The sequence below is a fragment of the Epinephelus fuscoguttatus genome, linkage group LG11 (assembly GCF_011397635.1).
Source record: "Epinephelus fuscoguttatus linkage group LG11, E.fuscoguttatus.final_Chr_v1".
NCBI lineage: Eukaryota > Metazoa > Chordata > Actinopteri > Perciformes > Serranidae > Epinephelus > Epinephelus fuscoguttatus.
In genome coordinates this window covers 11,146,370-11,172,644 of record NC_064762.1, presented here as the reverse complement: position 1 = coordinate 11,172,644, position 26,275 = coordinate 11,146,370, and the positions used below count along the sequence as shown (strand labels likewise).

The 26,275-nt window shown below is 41.9% G+C and overlaps 1 protein-coding gene and 1 long non-coding RNA gene across 2 annotated transcripts in view; one reads left to right on the top strand and one right to left on the bottom strand.

Moving 5' to 3' along the window:
- LOC125896766 (uncharacterized) overlaps positions 1-26,275 on the top strand; it is a 97,852-nt gene that overhangs the window by 13,899 nt on the left and 57,678 nt on the right. The gene's annotated exons all lie outside the window — the stretch shown is intronic.
- The window catches only part of nkain2 (sodium/potassium transporting ATPase interacting 2), a 140,344-nt gene continuing 115,696 nt past the window's right edge, over positions 1,628-26,275 (bottom strand). Inside the window, exons 6-7 of the mRNA XM_049589617.1 lie at positions 15,524-15,605; positions 1,628-9,443 (exon numbers count right to left, since the gene is read on the bottom strand). Coding sequence (XP_049445574.1) covers positions 9,434-9,443; positions 15,524-15,605 — 92 coding nt within the window. The 3' untranslated portion in view covers positions 1,628-9,433. The remainder of the gene's footprint in view (positions 9,444-15,523; positions 15,606-26,275) is intronic.

The following is a 26,275-nucleotide window of genomic DNA, read 5'->3' as shown; positions in this document are numbered from 1 at the left end:
TAGTTATAGTTTACTAATGTTTGTAAAAGTCTCCATGGAATGAACAGTGGTTACATGACCTTCAAAACCAGCCACAACTCAGCCCTGAGCAGAGTGACCGTCCTCTATTGACGAATCAACAGACTGCAGTGTTCACAGCTCCACCTTTTAGTACCAGATCTGTGTGCTAGGTACCCCAACAGAGGGGGGACCACAAATGGGGACGGTACGGAACAGTTCCATTGGTACCATCCACAACTTCTCACAGTGAAAACCAATCAATGGACGGAGCAGTGAGTGACAACAGCCCCGCCCATATTTAAGAGTACTGTTTGCGGTGGAGACACTAGGGTCTAGGTACCATGTCTGAAGGGTTACTGTTGGTTCCAAAGGTACCATACTGAAAGTGTTTGGTGGAAATAGAAACAAAAACATTGGAAAATAGGGTCCAGGTTGAAAAATATTGAAGTTGCCCTTTAAGTTGTCCTCATCTACTGGAAAAAATTTAACTGAATAAATGGCATTGTGTTATGATTATAATTATCATTTTTACATCATAACTAGTGGTGGTTGAAGGCTAGTTCAAGGCTGCATATATTTTATGAAATGTTGTAGACCTGTTACTTTTCATTGCATCACACACACAATCCTCATCTTTATTAAATCCCCCATAACCAGAATGAATTTCACTCCGACAGCGAAAGTGACACTTGAACACATAAAAAATGAAAGTAATTTGGATGGACACATTTTTAGTTCAGCGCTGTTGGCACAACTTTCAAATAAACCGAACTGGGGCGTCTGTAAAATGGGTTGTTAGCTCCGTTACATTTCCTCATTAATGCCACAGGGCGCACGCAAGCCGCACGGTAATTAGTTTGCTTGTCCTGGCTGTGCCCAATTGGTTTTAGTGGAGAATGCCAACAATGTAAAAAAAAAGCCTTTACAAGTGCGAGTGTCAGCTTATTACATAAAGCCAGAAAACCCATCAGACTTTTTCTGGAGTGTGCTGTTCCACATTTAAGAGGTCAAAAAGTGGGGACGCTCTGCAGGCTGCAAATAAATATTTAAAGCACTTCCAATCTTGAGCGTTTACTCCATCTTAAACTCGGCCTAATGCATCCACATAAAGAGCTTTTCTTTCTCACTCAAGAGGTGTTTTAGTCTTAATTGGGTAGATCTTTAATGTTTTACTTTAACAACATTATTCTCCAGGATTTAAACACTGAATTTACCTTTTAGTGCAAGAAGAGGATGTTATACCGCCCACTCCACTCCTCTTACTCATTACCGGTAAGTTTCCTCAGCAAAGAAACAACAGTGCTTCCTGGCAATGACTGACAATGTGTGTGTGTGTGTGTGCGTGTGCGTGTGCGTGTGCGTGTATAAAGTTAAGGAGATACTGATGTACTGTATGTCTGGTCAGGATGTGTGATGATGTTGCCCTCAGCTGTCTTTTTGGATCCCGTTTCAACAGGTTTGGCTTCATTTCAGTCACTTCAGACAGTCGGATTTTCTTTTGTTTTCCTTTTCTTCAGAATAAAACACTTGGCTGGAAAACAAAGACAAACTCAACCTGAAAGAGAAAGAACTCAAGACTGTGAATAAGACTTTGTCATTCACATGCATTATGTGGAAAGAGGAAATAACTTGAGGTCAGAGAAAATGAAAAACAAAGACTGAAAGGTGTCAGAGAAGAGAGACACAACATAGACTTTCCTTCTCCACTGTCTACTTTATTCCCAACTGTCTAGTTTATGTACAGTCTGTCACCTGTGGGAAAACCATCATAAAAAGAGAAGGAGTTAAACCAACATAGATTGTTCTAGTCAGTGGTGAACTTGAACAAATCAACCCAGAGCCACAGAGAAAGTTTGGAGATCAGCGTTTTCACTGGCAGTTAGCGACGTGTTCCTGCATTGACGTAGTGACACTGTTAATGGTTGCTTAATGTATTTATGATTATGTGTTATTGCACTCTCTAAACGCTCCTCTTACGTAATAATATCTGCTACAACAGCCAGATTTCCCTTAAATTAAGTTGCCTATGCTTTATACAAGGACGTTGAGCTGTGGAGTACCTCAGGGTTCTATACTGGGTCCTACACTTTTCTTTTGCATGATATTCCTACTTGACCATTTACTGTTATAACAAAGTACTTATTTCTCTTATTAAACTTATTAATGACAAAACTCCAAGATGCTGATAACATACAGTTTACTTAACAAGTAAAATTGTGTTGAGTTGGATTGGACTCGTGGCAAAAACTGATGTCATATACTTCTGTGTGCCAGTCAGGATTTAACAACATTTTAATAACATTTCAGTTGCTTATGTTTCCAGGCCACTGTTGATGAATTTCACATGCACACTTACATTACACTATTATTCCGAATGTGACAATATTCCGAATTTGATACGGGTCATGCATATTCTGTTTGAATATTTTGAATGTAGCACTTTTCACTTATGACACTTACGCAGGTAATGTTTTAGTTTTAGGAGAATTGTTTGTATACAGAGCATTCGGAAAATGTAAATTGGGGTTTTTTAGTGCAGTTTGTGACACACGGCTTCTCTGCTCTTTACAGTCTAATCTGTTTGCGACTGCCTTTTATTAAATCAAATACTTATTCATTTCTTGCACCGCACTGCAATTTTTTATTATTCAGTTACTTTAATTGATTTTAACTGCACTGCAACTTTATTAAACTTGTAAATAATTTAGAATGAATATTACCTTTTATATCTTTTTCGTCTCATCTTTTATTGTAAATCAGCACTTATTATAAGCACAATATTACGTTAATCAGAGTATGCATGCGTGGCTGCATGTAAACAGGAATATTCATTTACGTTAGCTATGAGAAGGGTTTAGTTGGAATATTGTCTTTATCGGAATAAGGGTGAAAAATTTCTTATTTTGTGCATGTTAACAATCAAATCTGGGCGAGCCACACCCACACAGTCCTGACGAACCTCATTCACTGAGCTTTTTGATAGTTAAACTCTTATTATTTACTTTACCTTTGTTGATTTTTAAGTTACTCATATTTAAGAGAATTCATATTTTAGAGAAATAAGAAACATTTGAAACCTAATTTTTAGGGGCTTCACAGTGTTAAAAACTTTTTATGTTAAAACATATTTTGAAACCAACACCCTGATGAAGACTATGGAAACATGTTGGTCTATCCATGTGTGAATAAAGGATTTTTAACTGTAATCGGAGACTGCCAGCCTAGGGATGGGCAGCACAAGCAAAAACACTATTCGAAAATCATGGCAACTATTCGATGATTTTTTGAATAATCGTGTTTCGCCGTTGAGCCCGGCCTCACAGTCCCTCGCCGCCTCCTGCGTGCCTCGCTCTCAAATGACTGTGCATACTTGTTGTAGACTTGTGATACGCAAGCTTTGCCTCACAGAATTTGCACTGCACCTCATTTTTGTTTATTTTGTCGAAGTTGTTCCACACGGAACTTTGATGACTGTAGTAGTCTTTGCATGTTTCTCCTGTTTGTAGAAGAGCATCAAACTAGCTGGTAGCCCATCTCACACCGCTGTAGCAATCCTATACTGCCCTCGTGCGGTTAGGAGCTGAATCGCATGTCAAATAAAGGGGGGAAATAAGACGGCGAATAGTAATAGTTGCATTAAAAAATCGATTTTTCAAAATAAAACGAGTATTCGAAAATTTGAAAATCATGACCCATCCCTATGCCAGCCCACACCATGGACCTCTACACTGAGTAATCTGGGACTGTCATTGCTGTTTATTCATTGAGCATAGCGTTGGTTCAGTCAGGACACAATGTCAAGCTCAGCTCACATCCTAGATACATCAGCTGATCTCAAACAGCCCAGTCAACTGATGGAGCAGCTGACTGATGGAAGGGAGTCAGCTGATAGATCACGACTCCTTTCTATGCAACCAATTGGCAAATCTCATTTAGGGCGCCCTATTTAAACTGCTCTGGCCTGCCTACTGTTGCTGCTTCCTCTGCAAGCTGCTTTGCAACCTGCCTCCACCCCAGCTCCTCCTTTTCATGCTGTGTCTGACTTATCAGCGTCATTTCTGTCATTGATGCTGCTCTGTTCTTTTCCTGGGGATTCTTTGCTGCTGCTCTCCCTGCCTTAGGCTTTCCATGTGCACACATGGAAGTGCAGGGAGGTTTGCTCTCTCTCTGCCTCAGGCTTTCCTCATTTGCACATGGAAGGGCAGAGAGGTGTGCTCGCTACGCCTTGGGCTTTCAACATAGGTGTGTGGAAGAGGCTTCCCTAGTGGACCCGCAGAAAGGCAGAGGCCCCAGAACAGAGCCATACCACCTAATATAATACTGCAAATGGAAATAAAGTTTTCTTTGACTAAAGTGTCCCTGACTGAACTATACTTACGGAAACAGTTGAAGTTGCTGCACTTCACCTATCAAATGCAAATTTTGTTTTGAAATGTGAAAAATTTGGACAACACAGGTCTTTCCTGATTACACATATATTTGCTCAGCACCATATAACAGTATTAACTAACTAAACACTCTTGTGACGACTGTAAAGCTTCAGAGAGGAGTAGTTACATTTTGGGAGAGATTTGTAACTCTTAATACAGATAGCTGGACTGAATGTTTACTGACACCATCCAACAAAAATAATGACCTCTTCTGCAAATGTTTAACTCTTTATCTACAGATGTGAATTCTTAAATCTACAGACTTTAAAAAGCTCTATTGATTGTTCCAAAGTCTAAACATGAAGCAGCTGTGAAGATAAACAACAAACTGTGTCGAGTCTGTCTTCATTATTACTTAAAAATATATTATTACTTTAGTTATTGCTGTTCATTAAAAATCTTTGATGAGTTCTTCAGTTTCCTTTAGTTTGTGTTGGAGTTGTGGCTTTGCAGGTTCTGGGTTAAGTGTTGTTCAGTTCACCATGACATAGAAAAGTACAATGTACTGCGGTACAAAGTCTCACACGCACACACACACGCAGACACACACACACACACACGGGTCACATTATATATCTGAAATCCTCTCTTCTATCTGTCATATAGGCGTGCCAGGTGATATTGACTCGATCGACTCCATTAAAGACAAATAAATTAACACATAAATTCACTTTCAGTTCAAATTTGATAACGACACAACCAACTATCTTTTTCAATTAAGCTTTTAAATAATGGATATGTGACCCTTTTCACAGCATTAGTTCCTGATTTGAATTTTGCAAAAAGACACTTCATCTGCAGTCATTTCATTTATTGAAAAGCAACGTGAGGTGTTGGCTGACAGTTCAGATATAAATTAATATTGTTAATTATGTGCTGAAGTGAAAGTGAATTTCAGCCCTGACAGAGCGCTTAATGAAAGAATTACAGACTATAGTGCAACTAATTCCCTTTTCCTCCCTGTTCTCCTCATACTCTCTCCTCTCAAAATACACTGTACAATTAGAAGAAATAAAACATAGTAGTCCCACTTGTACACAACATCATACATTAGTAGTCAACTAGAAAAAACAGTAAACACAGCCACATGTGATTAAAAAACGTCTAGAAGTTCAAAGTTACATTTCATCGTTTTACATTGTAGTAGCTATTTTTATCTCCTTTTACTCGGCAGACATTTCAGACTGTTGTTATTTATAGAAAAAATCACAAAGTTCACATTTAGGACTCTTTGAAGAGAGCTGAGGAGCATTCAACAAACCAAACAGTTCCCGTTTTAAGTAGCTAGTTAGTCACACGCAGCATGAGATTAAATACGCAACAGTTTGGAAACACCTCATGCAAACACACAAAATGTTGTTTCTGTCCTCCGGTCTGGGGGAGCCTCGCCGGGCAGCAACTCTGAACACAGAGTTTTGTTACAAAACATGAACTGCTGAAGATATCTGGCAGAGGGAGGGCAGAGGGTGGACTTTGTAGTTTAAAGAGGGGAGTAAGTCCGTCCTTTTGTCAGTGATTCCACCCAGAAATGTCCCTTGGTTGACGGGGAAGGCCTCAAACTTTTGGTCCAGTGATTGCAACATAAGGAATCAGCTGATTTTCTTCTGAACAGAATAAAAGAAGAAACCCCGCCGGCTGCCTGGAATGCAAATGTGAATTTTTTGATTGGTGATATCCTCGCTATTTTTCCTCTCATGGGAACTCGAGAGAAGTGAACCTGAGACCCATTATTTCTGGTCCCAGTCTCTGGCTCCCAGACACCAGGCTCTACAGATGTCCGTGTGGTGATATAGTTGGCACTTTCAACATTAGGATTCGAGTGGTGAGGTGAAGAGAGGGGAGCCGATGAGACTCTGGCATCCCTCTGGTACAATTTTTGTCCTCGTTAGTCTGCAGGCGAGGGGGAGTGTCATCGGATTCAGCCTGTGTCGTATCATTTCTCCTTCTCGTTCCAATCTTTGTCATCCACCAGTGGTTTGGGGATGCAGTTATCACTCAAAACAACAAATAATTACTCAAATAATCTAACTTGGAAGCTTCTCTATTCCCACATGGCGATGACAGGCTTTTATCAGCTTTTTGCCATAATTTTATGGTACAATCCATGAAGAGATTCAGGCCACTGACTGTGATTGTCATTACTGTGAAAGGTGATTCTTTTCTCTTTATGCTTGTGAAGTTTTTCTGTTGTTAAAGGTCCAGTGTGCGGGATTTAGCGGCATCTAGTGGTGAGGATTGCAGATTGCAACAGCCTTAAACTTCTCCTGGTTAGAATTCCTTCAGTGTACAGTGTTAATAAGGTTTTTAACGGGAGCTGAATTATCTGCAGAGATCTCTTGCTCCTCAAAACAAATGGGCCTGGTGATTAAAACCGGTAAAAACAACGAATAAAGCAGTTTTACACTAACAATCAGTGTTTCTACTGTGGCTTTGGCATGTCAGAGATGGGCCGCTAGCATAGCACCTGCTAATCTATCCTCACCTTTATTCTCTGACAATTTAAGATCTGGATGTTCAGGAGGTTTTAACCAGGAGCTGAATTATCCACAGAGGTCTCGACCTCTAAACAAACGGACACAGTGATTTAAACTTCTAAAAACATTGAATAAAGCAGTTTCGCATTTAAGAAATCTGTGTATTTCTGACTTGTTCCTCATGGAGGGGCTGCTAGCTACGGTGGCAGACACGAAAATACAAATGGCCCTATCTAGAGCCAGTGTTTGGTTTGTCTGCTCTGGGCTAATATAGAAACATGGCAGCGAGACATGGTTATCTCGGTAAATGAGGCTCAAGGCCCCCAAGAACGGCAGGCTATGAAGCCAATGTTTGTAGTGGCCAAACAGTGGAATTACAACTTCAGTATCATGTGATGTCACTGGGCCCAAAGACTTTTCCCCTTTGACGTATAATGGGAAAGAGACGTCTGTAAATCGGCGAATATATTTTTTTAGCGTTACAACCCCCACCAAATGACTCGTTTCACTGTCAGGATTTGATCCAATAACATTTGGAAAGTCAGGCCCATAAGTAACCAGCACAATTATTCATTCATTCTCTGTAACTGCTTGTTCTGTTAGGGGCAGCAGGGGGGCTGGAGCCTATCCCAGCTGACATTGGGTGAGAGGCAGGGTTCACCCTGGACAGGTCACCAGACTATCACAGGGCTGACACATAGAGACAGACAACCATTCACACTCACATTCACACCTACGGACAATTTAGAGTCACCAGTTAACCTGCATGTCTTTGGACTGTGGGAGGAAGCTGGAGTACCTGGAGGAAACTCACGCTGATGAGGGGGGAACATGCAAACTCTACACAGAAGGGGTTGAACCAGGAACCCTCTTGCCATGAGGGTACCGCTGTGCCGCCAGCTCGGCCGGCGAAATTCTCGATTGCGTCTGCTCTGTGGGCCCAATGATGTGGAAGCAGCACCTATCATTCAGGTAATTTTTATATGCAGTAGTTGAATGTTTTTGGCTTCCTGTGCCCCCCCACTACTGTATCCAGGTCTCTCAATCGACTATGACCTGCTCCCTATGTAGATATCAACGGCTCATCCTAAGGTAACAAAAACATGATGCATTGTGATACATTTAAGGAAACATACTTATATTCCACTCTTGCCAATATATCCCTCTAAATCCTACACACTGAACCTTTGCGAAGAGGTGGCTGCTGTAGATTGGGCTGACTGGGCGCTTGATCTGGCCTCCAGCCTTTTTTTATAATTAAGAAAAAGGGAAAACTTGCTTGCTGACAGAGATGTGTGACGACTGAAGCTTGGCATTGAGAGCTACAAAAGGACTGAGGTGGAAACTGTTGCCTCTTCTGGGGTTGTTTTCTCTGTCATGTTCTGTCTCTATCTCTATCTACCTCCACTGCTCTGTCTTGGATGGAAGACAAAATATTTAGACAGCAAGAGACACATCTGGAACAGCTGTCCCGTCTGTATTAATATGGCAGAAAACACCCCGTGGCCTTTGGGATGCTGCAGCTAGAGAGTCCGCCTGTCTGTCAGGCGTTCAGTCTTTCTGTCCGGCAGACTGATTTCTACTGTAAACATTGTTAAGATTCACATTAGTAGTAAAAACGTTAATACATCTGTTATGTGTGTGTGTGTGTGTGTGTGTGTGTGTGTGTGCATGCATGTGTGGATTCACATATGCATTACTGAATGCCTGTCTATGTGAATGTGTGTGTTTCGTATACACATGCACATGTGGAATGAAGGTATGTATGTATCTACATGTCGAGCTGTTGTTTGACATTCAACGTTTCAGATGAAACCATGGAATAAAATTGTGTTCGAGCTCCCGTCTTTGCTGCAACAAGAGTCCGAACGCACCAAAAAGTAACTTTAGAAAAAAAGAAGATGTCTGACATTCCTGTATCGGTAGTGTTGTTAAATGATGCTCAGTCGGTCTGGTTGGAAGTCCAGTGTCTGATGTGTCAGGCACAGAGAGCAGAAAGTTCCAGAGATGGTTAAACAGGCTCTATTTATACATGACGATGTGTGTCTGTTTTATTTTAACTCTTTGGTCAGGCATACCTGCACGTGTCTGCAGTAGCTTGAAGAAACAGGGCTGAACTCCAGTGGGTTTCTCTACATCCCTGTGTTTTCCTTCACAATGCAGATACCCAACCTCACAAGAGGAAGCATGTCGTCCGCTCCTAATTGCGTCCATCAGAGACAAAAAAAAAAGCAGCTGTTATAGAAGCTGCATGGACTGGTGTTGCTCACATGTCCTGCAGTTGCCATGTTCAGCCACACGAGGCCAGTGTTTCATCAGGAACAGACCTGACTCGGTTATAAACAGCAGACCAGAGAGGCAATCTGACCAAGTACTAGAGAGGGGATTTGTAGGCTGAGACGCAGAATATCTTCTGTATCCTGTCTACTTGTCTTTGTTGTTGTTTATCAAGAGACAGTCTGAGTAGTAGGAGCAGGATGTTAAGCAGTGGTGATTGGTAAGGCAGCGCTCCGGGAGTAGCTCCTGGGTTTACTTCGACCTGAGTGAAGAGGAGAGGAGAGGGTTATACAAAACACTGACTGAATCCCCTTTTTACTGCTTCGGTATAGATTTAAAGGTAAATGTTTATGCGAACCTCCTCAGCTGCAGCTGTTTGAGGTATAATTGAGGACAGTAAAGATTAAGAGGTTTATGATTAAATGCTCAGCAGTGCATTTGCTCAGCGTCGTCCTTGTTAAAGTGATTCACTCCGGCAAATAAGCTGAACAACATGATGTTCAATGAGGACATCAGAGGCACTTGTCTGTGTGTTTTATAAAAGAGAACACTCAGGAGACAGCTTGAAAACACCCACATGGGTACACTGACTTTGATACTTCACCCCGAACTATTAAGAGCAAAGACAAGAAAAGAAAGAAAGAATGCTCTTTAAAAATAGAAATATATGATTATTGACACAGTGCTTTGAAGCAGCTGTATGTGACACTCAGAGCGTATCTATGATTGAGAGTCTGATTCAGGTTGTCTGCACGTGGCTCTCAACATGGAGGTGGCTGGCAGCTAACAGCGCCAACAGTCCGGACAGAGTTGATGGTGTTAACCTGGGAGGGTAAATGGTAAAATGGACTGCACTTGTAAAGCACATTTCTAGTCTTCTGACCACTCAAAGAGCCACGTTACATTCACACATTCTCACACCGGTGGTCGAGGCTACCATACATGGAGCCACCTCCTACTCAGTAATCACTCACACACACTCACACGCCGATGGAACAGCCATCAGGAGCAATTCAGGTTTGGGTCGGTCCTGTATCTTGCCGAATGATACTTTGATATGCAGACTGGGCGAGCTGGAGATAAACCAGTCAATCTTCCGATTATCTGACGACCCGCTCTACCTCTTAGCCAAAGCTGCCCCAGGGAACCAGAAGGTGGGCGTTATGCTTATGTGACAATGCTGTTCCTGTTATCAGAGATAACCACCGTATGAGTGCAGTGTGGCGATGATTAGTTAGCCAGTGGGATACCCGCACAGGGACTCACGTGGACAGACTGTCTACCACAGTAAAGAAGAGAAAAGTTCGGATTACAACCGACACAGAGGGAGCGTGACTTCATTCTCTGCTCTGCTCTTTACACAGCAAATAGCTGCTGTGTTAATGTTCTGGATGTGACACACGAAACCTTCAAAGCAACACCATGTAACCTTTTAGAGAATAAATACAATATTTTCATATTTTCCTTCTCTAACAAATGAAAAGTTTAATTCATAGGTGGTAAAACGCACCGTTGCTCAGTTCAGAGCAACAGGAAAGAGAGCAAAGAGAGGTCAACACAATTATTTGGAGTTTTTGGAGTTCAGCATTTAGCATTGTCCCGTAACTGTCACTTGAGTAAGTTGCATATTCTCTCTTCGAGGGAACTATTAGCACAGTTCTAACATGCCTTTACTTACTGCACCTTTTATCTTAAGCCTAGTATATACTGTGCGATTTTGGGCTGTCCCAGACGAAAGATGGGTAACGTAAAAGAAACATGGCGATATCTTTGGTTGTGGCTCCATGACGGTGGTCCTACTTCACACAATGAGAGAGGTTCAAGGGTAGCTGTTGTCATGGTTTTGCGATAAAAGACAGCCTGGGATAAAATTTGGGATGACCATCTCACTGTGTGACTGCTGTTAAAACCTACGTCTACTAACCAACCAATCGAAATGCAGCACGAAATGATGCCCTGGCACTAAACCCAAACAAACAGACGGATAGCAGCTTGTCTGATTGAGATCAGAGATCTGTTTTATAAGGGAGACCTGGCCAAGAACAGCAGCAACACCAAGTTTCAACAACAGATACATTTTAAAATTTAAAAGCAATACTGGCTGTTATGAAAGAACAAATTAAAACCTATTGAAACAAATTCCCGAGGTCCTCTCTCTGTTGTCTTCTCACAGATGTGTTACGTGTCCAACTTTGTTTTGTTTCCAGGTCGCAATCTCTACTTCTTTTAGTCTGTTTACTGGCAGATTACAGCAGTGGGAAAATCATTGCCTATACTGCCAACTACTGACGAAACTATGCTTTGCAGGGCCTGGTTCAAGCTCAGAATCAGTTGATGTAGTTGTGGCTAATTAGCATTGATCCATCTGGAGCCAGTGGTTTGTCCACTCTGAGCTACTGTAGAAATAACATGGCGGACTCCGCGGAAAAGACCCTATTCCATATGTAGATATAAACGGATCGTTCTAAGGTAATAAAAAAACAACGATTCTTAGTTTTGGGTGATTATATAATAAGAATATATACAGTTATGAATATTTTATACCATTTCTGCCAACACATGCCCCCAGATCCTACACACTGGACCTTTCTGCTATAGCACTGATATTTCAGTCTCCTGGATTCCAGTTAATGGTCAACATTTAATAAGTTACTAATATAATTTGAGTTCTGAACAAAACAAAACAGATACAAGTGAAACAAAGAACTTAATCGTGAGTTTGCAGCATGACAGGCCAAAATAAAAGATTAATTGTGAGAAAAATGACATTTTCAGTCAGAACTTGATATTTCAGCTGTGTATTATTATTGTTATGATGGGTTTTTTGGGATTATACTGAACTCTCTTACAGTCACATGAAAGCACACGGAGGAATACGTGCGTTTCGAGGTCAAAAATAAGTTCATCTTTATTCTTTGCAAAGAAACGCATATTTCCACAGCATTCTGGAGGCGTTAATTATTGTGAAAGTGTGTGTGTGTGTGTGTGTGTGTGTGTGTGTGTGTGTGTGTGAGGGTGGCGGGGTGTGAGAGATTTCCACTGGGACGGTACAGCTGATGCTTTTTTATTGGTCCCTCTGGCCTGAGCCAATAAACACCAAAGTGAAGGGACAACAGCTGGGGAACAATGATAGCATATTGATGATGTTTGTGCATGTGTGTGTTTATGCATTAATGCGTGTGCCTATAAGTGTGTGTGTGAGTGCATTAATGTACAAGCACAACATGTCTATCAGCACATTTACTGTGTGTGTCTGGATGTTTCTGTGTGCGCAGTGTTCAAGTGTTGGTGCCTGCATCTGTGTGTGCGCAGATATGTGTATTCATGCTCGGGTGCTTTTTTTTGTGTGTGTGTGTGTGCAGCCATTATCTTGGGGGTCGATGATTTATGATCTGTGTTATGACTTCCACAGGGGACATATAAAACTACAGAATGGCCCTTTATTGCCTTTCTTCTTTGTTTAGTCCAGCGTTTCATCCATCACTCTGTTTCTCTTCTCTCTCTCTTCGTCTCTCTCCCTTCTTGATCTCAATTTCTCTCTCCGTCCGTCTGCATCTCTCTCTCTAATTCGCTGCGGCTCTTTTCTCTAATAAAAACACTTATTGATCACCTGTCTGGCGCACATCAGCCAAATCACCATTATTTGGTATTGTTGTTTGTTACAGTGGTGTAAGCTTTTGCTGTATCGCTTGGCGCTTTCCACGGAACGAACTGAGACAGCAAGATTGATGCAGGGCTGTCTGAGCCTGCACTCAGACTCATTTTGTGTTATCCTATTGGCTCTCCAGGCTTCAGAATAGCTGAGGATCTCCGCAAAATTGTAATCTGAGGTTTGAGTCTCTGGAAATCGCTATATAATCTACAATCTGCCCTGCAGGGAGGTGCAGAATAAAAGCTTCCATATCACAAAAACAGGATACTCCTTTTTCAGTCGATTTGGACAAAATAGGTAATAATGAAACACAGCTTCAACGAGAGTGACATCAAGGATACAGCGGCTTTCATCACACATCCCACCTTTATTTGCCACGTGTGAGGGGAGTGATAAAAGCCCTACAACAGTGATAACTGATGAGACCTTGGGCTGATAAATGATAAGCCCTTATGCTGATACAGCTAGAATGTGCTCGTGTTATCCTCCCTGCAGAACACAAGATATCACACACAGATAAAAATTAGTCCCCAAACACACCATGCAGTTCAGAGTGGGGTGAGTTTAAGAGGGTCTGAGGAGCTGGAGTGGATTTGAGGAATCTCTATTTTGCACAATATATGTTATTTTATTATTTCAGGGTGCTTTCACACTTGTAGTTTAGTTTTCACTTCAATTGGTCCAGACCAAGAGGAAAGACAATGCATTGCTGTATTTGAGTTCTGCTCTGGTTCCTGTTTACAATGACTTTCTGCCAACGGGGTTAAGTTATACCGACTTGAGATATCATGAGAACAGATACTTCAGTAACAAGTAAATGCTGAAATTCTGAAAACATGATGGTACTCATTTTTTTACAGTACCGTAGGTACAGGGGGAAGCAATTCTTCCGAACCTGATGGGGCGGCATATACACCTATAAGTGATCTAGTCTGCTGTTAAATGCAAAAGAAGAAGGACACCTACCAGCACAAAAGAACAACAGCAACACATGAGAAAGAGTGCTGCTGCAGCGACAGCTTGGCCTCGACTAATCGAAGAAAAAGGCAATTTTTCCTGAGCCTAGGGTATTTTGTTAATTCTTTACAATGGAATCACCATGTATTTACACTATAGCCCCTTCTGACACTGTCAGATTTTCGGCGAATGTTGGGCCGTTTTGCCGGCAAGTTGTGAGCGTTTAGACACACAGAGCCGGACTGGCGAGTTGATCAGCAGACATATTGGCGGAACCTTTTTGGTTTAAAAAGAACGAGGCGGCCTTCAGCCACGGGAGGGGCTGTTGATTACTTGTGGGAGGAGCTGTTGATGACACCGCACGTGCGACCCACTGGCGGTGGATAAACAGGAAACAGCTGATAGCAGGAATGAGCAGCTAGTAGCAAGAGGGAAAGGCAAACCTGACAGACACTGTAAAGATGAGCAACTGGGGAGACAAGGAATTGCGTTCCCTCCTTGCCCTCGCAAACGAAGAGGCCATTAACCGTCAGATGACGGGGACGGTGAAGGACGGGCCAACTTATGAGAGAATCGCTGAAGGACTGACCAGCCGCGGCTTCCCTCCCACGTCACTGGTCACGTCACACACTGAGCTACATGTTTTGTTACTTGCTCACGCCCCCCATTGCCCCGAAAAAGGCGCATTCTGTATGAGCAAAAGTAGGCAGGCGGTGTTTTGCTGCACTCCCCGATTTTGTTTTTATACTGCCAATGCACAGTGGGAGAGGGGTGGGACCAACGGGCTACCACAACAGGCTACCAACTGTCACATTTTACATGTACAAGCACCAAACAACACCAACAATGGAGGAGAAATATGCTAATATAATGTATGTTGAATGTCTCTTCCCTTTGCTGTTAGGTAAGCGACATCGCTTTCATAGTAATTTCCATGTTTTAGCTCTGTTAAGCTGTTTATATATTCATTGTTCAGCCTAAACTTATTGCATAACATGCTAACATATTCCTGTGTCACTGAATTTGTGTGGGGCCTTAGTTATAGGGTCGTAATTGATGGAGGATTTTTTACAAACGAACCACACCAGAGTTCAGTTGTTTTGGTGCGCACCTGAGTGTGATTGCTGTGTTCACACCTGCCCAAACGAACTGCACTTTGGGGGCAAACAAACTTGAGTTTGATTGGACCAAACCAAACAGGGCAGGTGTGAAAGGATACCCATACTCTCTTTACGTACAAAATTAGACATGTCCCTTTCAAACACTGTAAACATCACTACCCTTATACTTCCACGCCTCCTTTACGATGGCATATTTTCACACAACAACAAACGAGGTGACTGTGGAGGAGGTTGTAGTATTGTACCTTTAAACAGAGAAAGTGTTACAGATGACGGCCTGTGCAGCTATGAAACATTGCAACGCATGGATGGAGAATTTATTCTTCATCTCCTACATTCATATCTCACTTGAACTACACTACCCTGGCCCCATGATCTCTGGTGGTACTGCTCCATTTTGTCTGTATCCAGATAACGTGCACAAATACAGATGACATGAACGCAGAGTACGTACAGAAGGCTCGGTCCATCTCCGTCTCTGTGTCAAAAGTTTAGTATAAATAAGCCCTGAGCCTGATGTAAAGTGTACATGACAAAAACCTCATCAAGCATTTCAACAAGACATCTGTAGACAGATATGTAGATAAACAGAGAGAGTTTAACTTTACTTACATGTACATGGGCTGTAGCTGAAGGTGGGAGGTCTTCTGAGGCCCCTGGTAACCATATGAGTCGAACCCTCCTATAAAATCAACTGCACAAAAACACAACACCAATTAGAGAGAGCATATGCCTTTGTGGTTATCAGCTGGGAACCTCCCACCACAGATGATTCACTGCATTAGGCCACCTACACCTACGGAGGTCTCAACAGTACATTTTGAGGTAGAACCACTGCCTCTATCGCCGCTGTTCTTCCACCTAATCAGGATTGTGGGCATGAAACTGCTTGCAGCGAAAATTTGGCCTCGACTATGAGAATTCTCCGATGCAAATCAAATGCTATTTTTAGGGAGGAAGACTAAGACTTATGCGGCGATATATTTATGCCTTGAGAATACTCTTAACTCCTAAATTATCTAGGATGGCTCGGCAGATTCCCGGCTGAGGAGCTGCCAGCAGGTGGTTGTTGCTTTCCTCAGACGGAGGCAGAGAGCCTGGACTTTTGAAGAGAGGAAGCCATGATATTTTTTTACTTTGATGTTGTAGAGCTCATAAAAGGGTACTTCCTCGCCTTGATCAGTGCCGTACTTTCTTATTTATTGAGTGAGGTTTCATAACATCAAGTACAATGTGGAATTTGGCTGTCACTGCAGAGATGAAAGTAGCTATAAGTATACCTTGAGCCTGCAACAAGCAGGGAGAGTCCAAACATCGTGTGGAAGCCAAAGCAATTTGATTCCCAGCACTCATTACACTAATTAGTTTGTGCGTGCATCTATTAAAAACACCATTAATTACGTACATGAATATGTATGGGGCTGTAGTGTATTCATATCTTTATATCTCATGATGATGAGTATGGTAAATACAATGCTGTAACTCTGCTTCCCATGGAACAGTTTGACATTTTGGGAAATACACTTTCTTGCTGAGAGTTTGACAAGAAGATCGAAACCACACTGTGATATATGACGCTACAACCAGCAGCTGGTTAGCATAGCTTAGCATTAAGACAGGAAAGAGCTAGTCTTTGCACACAAGCACCTCTAAAAATCACCAATCAACACGTTATATTGAGTTTGTTTCATTCTCAAGATCAAAATTTAAAAACGAAAATTTGTGGTTATACAGGGGTTTACATAATCTTAGCATTTCTTAGCTTTCAGCCTGCTAGGTGCAACCTCACATCAACAGACTATTCAAGAGATTTCACTGTTGCAGACAAATTTCCAACGTTACAACAAAATCGTGAGAGTTTCCAAGAGTTGTGGCGCTCCCATGACGTTGATTGTTTGGTGTAAGGAGGTCAGAAAACTCAGTCCAAGCTGTCTTAAGTCTTTCTCTTGTCTTGACGTTCCGACAAAAACAAACATGTTCAACATTATTGTAAGTTTTTAGTCTTTGTTCAAGCACATAGAGAGAAGACTCAAACTGTGTAGGCAGTAAGCATGAAGGAGACTCCGGAGAGGCGCAAGAACGTGATCAAGTCGAAGTTCTCTTGTTCTGTGAAAAAGGATGGGAAACTGGTGGAGTTGTGGGGGTCGCGGGGAGGCTGGAGCCTATACCAGCTGGCATTGGGCGAGAGGCAGGGTACACCCTGGACAGGTCACCAGACTATCACAGGACTGACACATAAGCTCTTTTTACACTGCCAGATTTTCAGCCAAGCGGCGAACCTTCAGACACACAGAGCCGGATTGGCAAGTTGATCCGAGGTGCCCAATTTTCCGCCTCATAGGGGTAGACATATTGGCGGAACCTTTTTGGTTTAAAAAGAACGAGGCGGCCTTCAGCCACGGGAGGGGCTGTTGATTACTTGTGGGAGGAGCTGTTGATGACGTCACACGTGCGACCCACTGACGGTGGATAAACAGGAAACAGCTGATAGCAGGAATTAGGGAGCAGCTAGTAGCAAGAGGGAAACGCAAACCTGACAGACACTGTAAAGATGAGCAACTGGGGAGACAAGGAATTGCGTTCCCTCCTTGTCCTCGCAAACAAAGAGGCCATTAACCGTCAGATGACGGGGATGGTGAAGAACGGGCCGACTTATGAGAAAATCGCTGAAGGACTGACCAGCCGTGGCTTTCCTCCCACGTCACTGGTTACGTCACATGCTGAGCTACATGTTTTGTTACTTGCTCACGCCCCCCATTGCCACGAAAAAGGCACATTCTGTATAAACAAAAGTAGGTAGGCGGCATTTTGCTGCACTCCCCGATTTTGTTTTTATACTGCCAATGCTGAACAAAGACTGATTGGGCTTTCCTGCAAATTTGCACAATTCCTGTTTAAAAAGCGCTACAGAGACAGACACCCATTCACACTCACATTCACACCTACGGACAATTTAGAGTCACCAATTAACCTGCATGTCTTTGGACTGTGGGAGGAAGCTGGAGTACCTAGAGAAAACCCACGCTGACATGGGGAGAACATGCAAACTCTGCACAGAAGGGCTCCCACACCCTGGGGTTCCAACACCCTACCCTGGATATGAACCAGGAACCCTCTTGCTGTGAGGTGACAATGCTAACCACTGTGCACCACGTGCCGCCCACTCATTTTAGTGGGAAATTTAAATCTTTTAAAAAACAGCTTATCTCTGATTCCCACTATCTCCTTCCACTAAAACAGTTCAGCGAACCAACAAAGGCTGCTAGCGAGCTGAGGCGAAAAAAATCCAAAATCTAACGTTTGTGCGCAAATACAGCCATCTTTATACATCATATTGATGCTGATTTGAAAATAATACTGCTGACGTATGATACCTTTTATACAAGGAATCCTTAATATGACATATTTCTTCAATACCAAGGGCAGTGTGGTCGCACTGGGTCCCGTGGGGTGGGGGGCTTGCACATGATTCAGATTGCCACCTCAGAACTACACTTGTGTTCGAGGAACTCATATTGATTTAAAAATGGTGCCAAAGAGAAACAAACAGGAGGAAAAAAATAGCAAAGCTCCCTCAATCAGATTAATTTGGATTTTTATAAACAGTTGCCAGTGGTGTGTGTGTGTGCTGTATAGCTAGTAACTAGCTTGCACCGGAGCCCGTGGTAACTACCTTATTCTACTGCTCTCCAGTCCATGGGTTGATGTATCTGTCCTCACATACCTTTCTAAAAATCATTATAATCCACCACATCTTAGCTTTGAGTTTTCACACTCCTCCCTTAATCCCCCTCTTCCACTTTCACCTCTCCCTAAATGCATTCATGTGAAATTGTGATTCCACCACACGACGGGACAACAGATGATCTTCTTTGTCTGTCAGCAGTTTTCCTGGACTGCTGCAGTACCATCATATTTTACAATCAGTCAGATCATTACAGTTGTTCGGTCAGATGATGCGCAGACGTTGCCTGTGCTTGATGTGCTCCTTCTTTGTGTGGATCCTTTTGTGGAGAAACGGCCTGGTGTGAACGCTGAGGGCGTCCTGCTGATTCATGCTGCAGTCAAACAGTCTCAGCAGAGTTTGTGCCGCGCTCGACCCTTTGAACGCGAGAGGAAATGGAGCCTCTAACCCTGTCAGTGGGCTGCTGGTCACACTGTAGCAGCTCAATTTAAAAATTCAGATACGTTATTCATAAGGCGCAGGCTTGTCCGATGAGCACGTGAGAGCATGAATTCGCTCCAGGAGCCAGAGACTGCAGTCTGATGTGTACACGAACAGATGTGCTGATTTTTTTAACAGTCAAATTATTTTAAATGACTGTTGTATTTGGTTGTTTTCCAGTCGTGAGTGTTTACTATTGACTCAGGTGTCCCGGAGTTTGTGTGTAGCATCTGTACGCGTGTTGTTCTTGTGTGTACGTCTGATAAGAATCTGTCTGTCAAGGAGCTGCGAGACAGATAAGACTCACTATAATGATTAATCTCCCACACACAGACACAACCACACACCTATAAACACACTTAGACACACACACACACGCGCACACAGAATAATTATGAGAGTAATTAGCTTTCTCAGCAACTCAAAATCTTCATTGGTCCTCAGTGAGTATTAGCTTCTTCACCCAAGGCACATTTCCCCACAAAGCTCCCTGATTATTGTTTAGTCTCCCAGACTGCATTATCGCGCAGCGCTCTTCCACAGCCACATTAAGGCTCACGGCTCGGCAACGCCAGGATTACAATGAATCCCAAAATCGTTCTGGAGAAAATTGTCTTCTTGTCACATGAAAATGATGCATGTGACATGACGCTGCCACTGTGTACATATTCATTAAGGCTTAATAGTGGCCTGGAACCTCAATTTGAATCCTGATTCCGTCTGATAATATTTGTCCCTTGAGAAGAAGTGTGAAAATGACTCGTGTGGCTCAGAGTATTGTCGCTCATTTGTGTACAGTCTGCATGCTTTCCCCATCTCTATGTGCTCCTGTTTCCTCCTGCAGTCCAAAAGATTTAAAACTGAGGTCAACTGGAAGCTCTAAATCAGCCATAGGTGTGAGTGTGAGGGTGAATGTGTTTGTCTACATGTGTTAACCCTGTGACAGACTGTGTACCCTGCCTCTTGCCCAGTGCATGCTTGGCTCCAGCTCCTCAACACTTGGAAAATGGATGAATAGATGGTTAGCTGATGATGGGTGATGGTGAAATCAGTCTGAATTTGTAGAAGCGGCTGAAAACTTGAAGTGTTTCTTTGTTCAATTCAATTCAATTTTATTCATAAAGCCCAACATCATAAAACACAATTTGTGTCAAAGGGCTTTTTACATCCCTCTGTCCTTTGGACCCTCACAGCGGATAAGGAAAAACTCCCAAAAACCCCTTTAACAAGGAAAAAAATGGTAGGAATGTCAGGAAGAGCGACTGAGGAGGGATACCTCTTCCAGGACGTACGGACAGACCTGCAATAGATGTCGTGTGAACAGAACAAATCAACGTAATAAACGACAGTTAAAGATTTATGCCTAAAACCGTGTCACACCAAGCACAGATTTTCATCTACAAAATTTGCATGAAAATTGATGAAAACTGATTTTGTGGTTTGTTATGAATGCCTGCACTTTGGTGTACGGAAAAAAATATTTGGATGGACCTCGATTTTAGTGGATTTCCACCTTTGGAATTTTAGAATTGAAATCGTTTGTTCCAACTAATATCATACCTTGAGGTCGTAGCTTGCTTGCTGCCAGAATGGGAACTTGGATCTTATCAATTGGCTTCTAAACCCCCAACACTGTAATGACAGACACCAAAACAACTACCACAACAACCAAATAAAGGACATTACATGGCTTAAAAATGCCCAGCAGCTGTTAACTTTAATGTTGGACACAAATTGGGACTAGCTACAAAAGCTCGCCTTCAAATTTGGGGTCCAATTAGTTCATGAATTATTAGATGGTGGTTTTCAAATTTTTTGTGCCCGAGGCACCAAAGGGCAAGCTAAAATCTCAAGGCACACCTATATTTATATCTGTGCACAATATAATCGCTATAACGAGTGTTACCACTCTTACACTGTACTACGACCTACAAGTTTGTTTGTTTCATTTAAAACTTTTTAAAATGACATCAAAGCACCAATAACACATCCATTTAAATGGGAAATAATGTGAGATAATGTGATGTGTCACACACTAATAATTCCCATGCATGAAGGACAAGAAACAGGCTCCCCGTTAAGGTTTTTTAAACTAAATTAAATTCAATTAAATTACATTTTTTAGGTAGAAAGGTGTGCGCACAACATACGATAGAGTCAATTAAAAATTCATTCATAACTTTTTGTACAGGCCCAGTTGAATATTGCAATAATAATGTGTGGCTATCACAAAAATGGCACACCATTTGAGAACCACTGATGTAGGTAACAGTAGCCCCTTTTATTCTCTGTCTGGACAGGTTTTTGTTCAGTGGATTGGAAACAAGCACTATTTAGGAAGATGCTTATTGTTTTTCTTCTTTCTTTTTTGTATTAAAAAAATGAAAAACAGCGATGCAGGTAATTCGCAATGGACCTGGAGTACGTAGTTGTCATGTGAAACATTTGCGTACAGATTTTTTGTATTCCTTCACCGTGTTTTTTCGCATCACATTTATGAGGAATGACTTCAAAGAAGAAGTTTGGAAAGAACATTTTTGGGTATTTTATATACATAATTTAGCACTGTTTATCAGGCCTGTGTTGATGTGGTTTGATCAGATTCGTTTGGCAGAGCTGACAATGTGAGCAGACAACCATAAAACTGTCATTATGCTTTGATTCAAATGGCTAAACCCTGATTGGTGCATAGAAATTTGCATTGTGCTATTTTCCAAACCAGTGACAAAAGCAAGGTCAAAAACAAAACCACCCGGGCTCGTAGAATACAATGACCTCTGTATAAATGGAAACTTTAGAAACTTCCAGTATTTAAAAGATAATCACGATCTATGAAACAGATTTTTTACAGCTCTCTTTTTCTCTCTGGTTTGCTTGAATATGTGAAGAGGTCCAAGAAATAACTGAACTGAATGTATTTATTTTAATCTATTTCAAGTAATTATTTTGTTTATTTCTTCCTGCCTAATATTTTTTTTTTTACCAATGACAGTTTTCTCATAGGTTGAAATATCCTTTGTAAGTTAAATTCTATTTATCAAACCACTAATATAATCTTTGAACTAACAGTCATATAACAAATGTTTTATCTTTATTTGATCGCTTCATTACTTTATTTTCAGAGAAGAAAGGAAGAAAGGGGAAAAACAGAAAACTTTGTAATTATGATGAGCTGTGAGAATTGTTCAAAATTGTTCTTAATTTAAATTAAGAAAAAAGAAAACTACCCAAATCTCTAAAACAATCTATTTACCACATGAAATCATGAAAGATACAACTCGAGTGAAATGTAATCCTGTTAATTCCTTCAATATATGTGTATGATTGGGGATGTTGGTGAAGTGGTGGTTGGAGGATGAGGTGGGGGTGTCTAAGGCAGTGTCTTCATATAGGATCCTGATGTCCTGAGGGTAGAGGCTCTTCCTGAACCTCTCAGTGCTGGCCTGGTGTAACCAGCACCTTCTTCCTGACCTCAGCAGGGAGAAAAGGCAGTTATCCGGGTGGTTGGGATCTTTTATGATTCTCCTGGCCTTATTCTTGCAGCATTTCATGTAAACATCCTTTAGGCAGAAAGGCCAACAGTGAGTTCAGCCGAACAACTACTCCTGTTCGGTGCTGTTTCCGTACCAAGCTTCTCTTGATGCTGCAGGAGCAGAAATTCCTCAATATTTGAAGGGATACCCATAATTTCCTCAGGCTTCTAAGGTGAAATAGTCTCGGTCTTGCTTTTCTCACCACTGTGTCAGTACGCAACGCCCAGGTCAGGCTGTCCACCGTCTCCACTGAGTTCCCTCCTTGCTTCCACTATCATCTCCTCAGTTTTGCTGATGTCTAGGTGTAGGTTGTTGTCCTGACACCAGTGGGTCAGGTCCTCTTCTTCTTTCAGGTCATCCTTGTCATTGTTACCTGTGATCAGGCCCACCTCAGCTGTGTTGTCAGCATCCTGTTGGAGTTGGAGGTTGCTACACAGTCGTGTGTTTACAGGGAGTACAGCAGGGGGCCATAAACGCAGCCCTGGGGTGCTCCGGTGTTATAGATGAGGGTGGAAGAAGCATGTCCGCCCACTCTCACCACCTGAGGTCTGCCTGTCAGGAAGTCAAGGATCCACATGCACAGTGAGGTGTTTAATTCCACCTCCTGGAGCTTTGTGACGAGCTCGGAGGGAGCTACGGTGTAAATGCTGCACTGCAGTCAATAAACAGCGATCTAACATGTGATGTAAACAAAACGGATCTATTTTCGGCAGAAAATGATGTGTTTGTGAATGACTCCATCACTCAAAGTGAGGAGCCTATTGGGAAAGAAGGTTTTCACGGCCTTAATACAACATACTGACGAATTTTAATCTCTTCCCTGAGATTTCAGTTGTTGTAGTGAAAATAAAAATGATTTAACACGCAGCATATCACTAAGCACATGAACTCTCACATGGATACACAGCATACTCCTCCAGCTCTATCTGATTTGAAATTGTTGTTTAGTTCCAACAAGCTCTCTCTCTCTCTCTCTCTCTCTCTCTCTCTCTCTCAGGGTGCAAAACAAGCAGGAACATGCAGCATCGAGAGCCAAGGGCCAAAATACAACAGTTGAGCAAAGGCCAAATAATAACTGTTGGACATTAATTATTTAGACACGGAACAAGTGGCATTTTAGGTTTCCTGTCAACACAAAGCTTATTAAAATGCAGTGTTATCTCAAAACAACCCCTGATACTCAATTATACTCCATAAAAGTGAGATAAATACAGTGTTACATCACTTTTAACTGTTTTTAAACTACAGTAATGATGATTTAATATTTATCTGTGACCTTACTGAACACAGTGTTGTCACATGAAGAGCCTATAGAGACAGACATAAGTATTGTATCTGGTGCTGACTGGGGCTGAGCAATATAACAACTATGTGAGATACACTGATATATGTTTAAGGAAGATATAAATTTAGACAACACCATTTATATTGATACAGGGTCAAGTTGTGTTACATAAAGCATACCAGTGTGCATTTCTCCTCTCTAACAGCTCTGCCCCAGTCATCCACTCACAAGTTTTCCAGCAACACTCAGAGAGACACAGAGCTGCTCCTCTGTTTAATCTGTTTGTTCATTAAGGGGGATCTATACTTGTGCAGCAGACCCTACGCCATTGCCTATGCCGTTGTGAACAAAAAAAATCAACTAAACTTTACCGCAAAAGTATAATGTGCGGTGGGGTTTCTGTGAAGTGCTGTAAAGTTTAGGTGATTCTAAACACGGTGGTGTGCATGGTGTATAGCTTCACTATAACTCGCAGCATTCACAGACAAACACTTGTCTTTATCTGGACACATTTTCCCCACAAATACAACATGCTAATGTTTTTAGCACAAGTCTATGGCATTTTACATTGTATAAATTAGCCTAGCGACTAGAAGACTTCTCTCTACTCATACGAAGCCAAGAACAACAGCAACATGTAACAAAAGTAACGTTACAAAATTCAGCTCCATAACAAGTCACAAGGTTCACCGACAAAACAACTGTCTCATACTAAACATGTTTTCCAAACAAATATAACATGCTAACGTTATTGGCACAACTTATGGCATTTTACATTGTATAAATTAGCCTAGTGGCTAGCAGACTTTTCCTCTGCTCATATGAGGCCAGGATAAATCACACACAAGACTTAAAATGCTATTTTTGTGGAGGCTTTATTGTCTTCACAATTTATTGTTTCTTTTCTGTGAAATTAAAGTAAATTAAAGCTTTGTTTCCACTGACGGAAATGGTTTCAGCTTACAGAAACAGACAGGAGGTCTGCATCACTGCGACATGTAGTTACATTTCTAGGGAGGTGCAAGTCAGGCTACAGGGTAGACCATGCCAGGCTGCACCAGAGATGGACCTTCTACTGAGTAGGTCCAAAAGTCGGGTCGCCCGCCCTCAAGCAGGTAGCAGTGGCGTCTTGCCGGCCCCAGCTAACCCCCAACGACCCCCCCCCCCTCTCCCCCTAAAACAAGCCGTGTGTGTTGCAAGACTCTCCTCACCTCTGTCTGCAGGAGAGGAGAAAAAGGAGTTTTTAAAAGTGTTCAGCTCTCAGTACTTTAGTAGCTTCAAACTGAATCTCTGTGGTTTGGAGTTTAGTTTTTTCTCCTGCGTCCTGTTTTTACCTCAGATATCTGTTTAATTTTACTGTTTCATGTTCGCTATCAGCCGTATCAGAAGTTGTGTGAAGTTGCTGCTCGAAAACTCAACATTTCCTTATTTTGCCGCTTCACAATAAAAGTTCTTACATAACAAAATAATGGGGACTTTTATTCTGAAGGATCTATAGGAAATGAAATGTGTTAATTACTGAATTAGCGGAACTTTGTTAGTGGCTTTTCTTCAATTAAGACAAGTCTAATAATACGGCAGGGAGGAAGAGTGAAAGCAGAAACAGCCACAGTGAGATGTTAATGAAGAGACAGACAACAGGCTCTTACTGCACCTCTGCAAACAGCTCACCTCCAACAGGTAAACTTCTGTTACCTGCCCTACTGTGGAAAAACATATCCAGCAAATATAACAGGAGACTTTAGCCGTGGACATGTAGCCCATTTCAAAGAAATTACTGAGATATAAATTTCTGTCCACATCACCCAGCCCTAGTTCTGACCCAGTTTTATAACAAATGGTTATGATTTTTCCCGTCAATCTCACTCCCCAATCTGCTCTGGGCACAAGGAAAGCAGGAAAGCTGGTCTTCTCTATTTCTCTATTTCTACTGATCCAGTCGGCATTTATCACCTATCAATATTTATGTGTTAGCAAACACCATCCTCGATTCAGTGTTGAATAAGACATGCTTAGGTATTGATCCTGGGCTGCGTCTACTTTAATGGAATAACTAAACTGACGGCCTCAGGTAAATGGGCTCATTCAAGTTAATGCTCAGAGACACGCGCTGCATTCAAAATACAACAATCGCAGAATTAACATGTTGATTTGCTTCATTTTGCTCCTCTGTTACTGGTGTTAGACTTTAACTGTGATTTATTCAGACTGTGTAAATGCTTACTAAATGGTAGTCAGTGTTGAACACGTCCCAATCAACATGGTTGTATTGATGAATTGATGTACTGATAAGAGACTGAATGAAGAATAATGATGTCTGAATGGACGGGTGAACATGTTTTGTTGGTCCTTTTCTCCTCATCCGTTAGATTCTCCCTGTT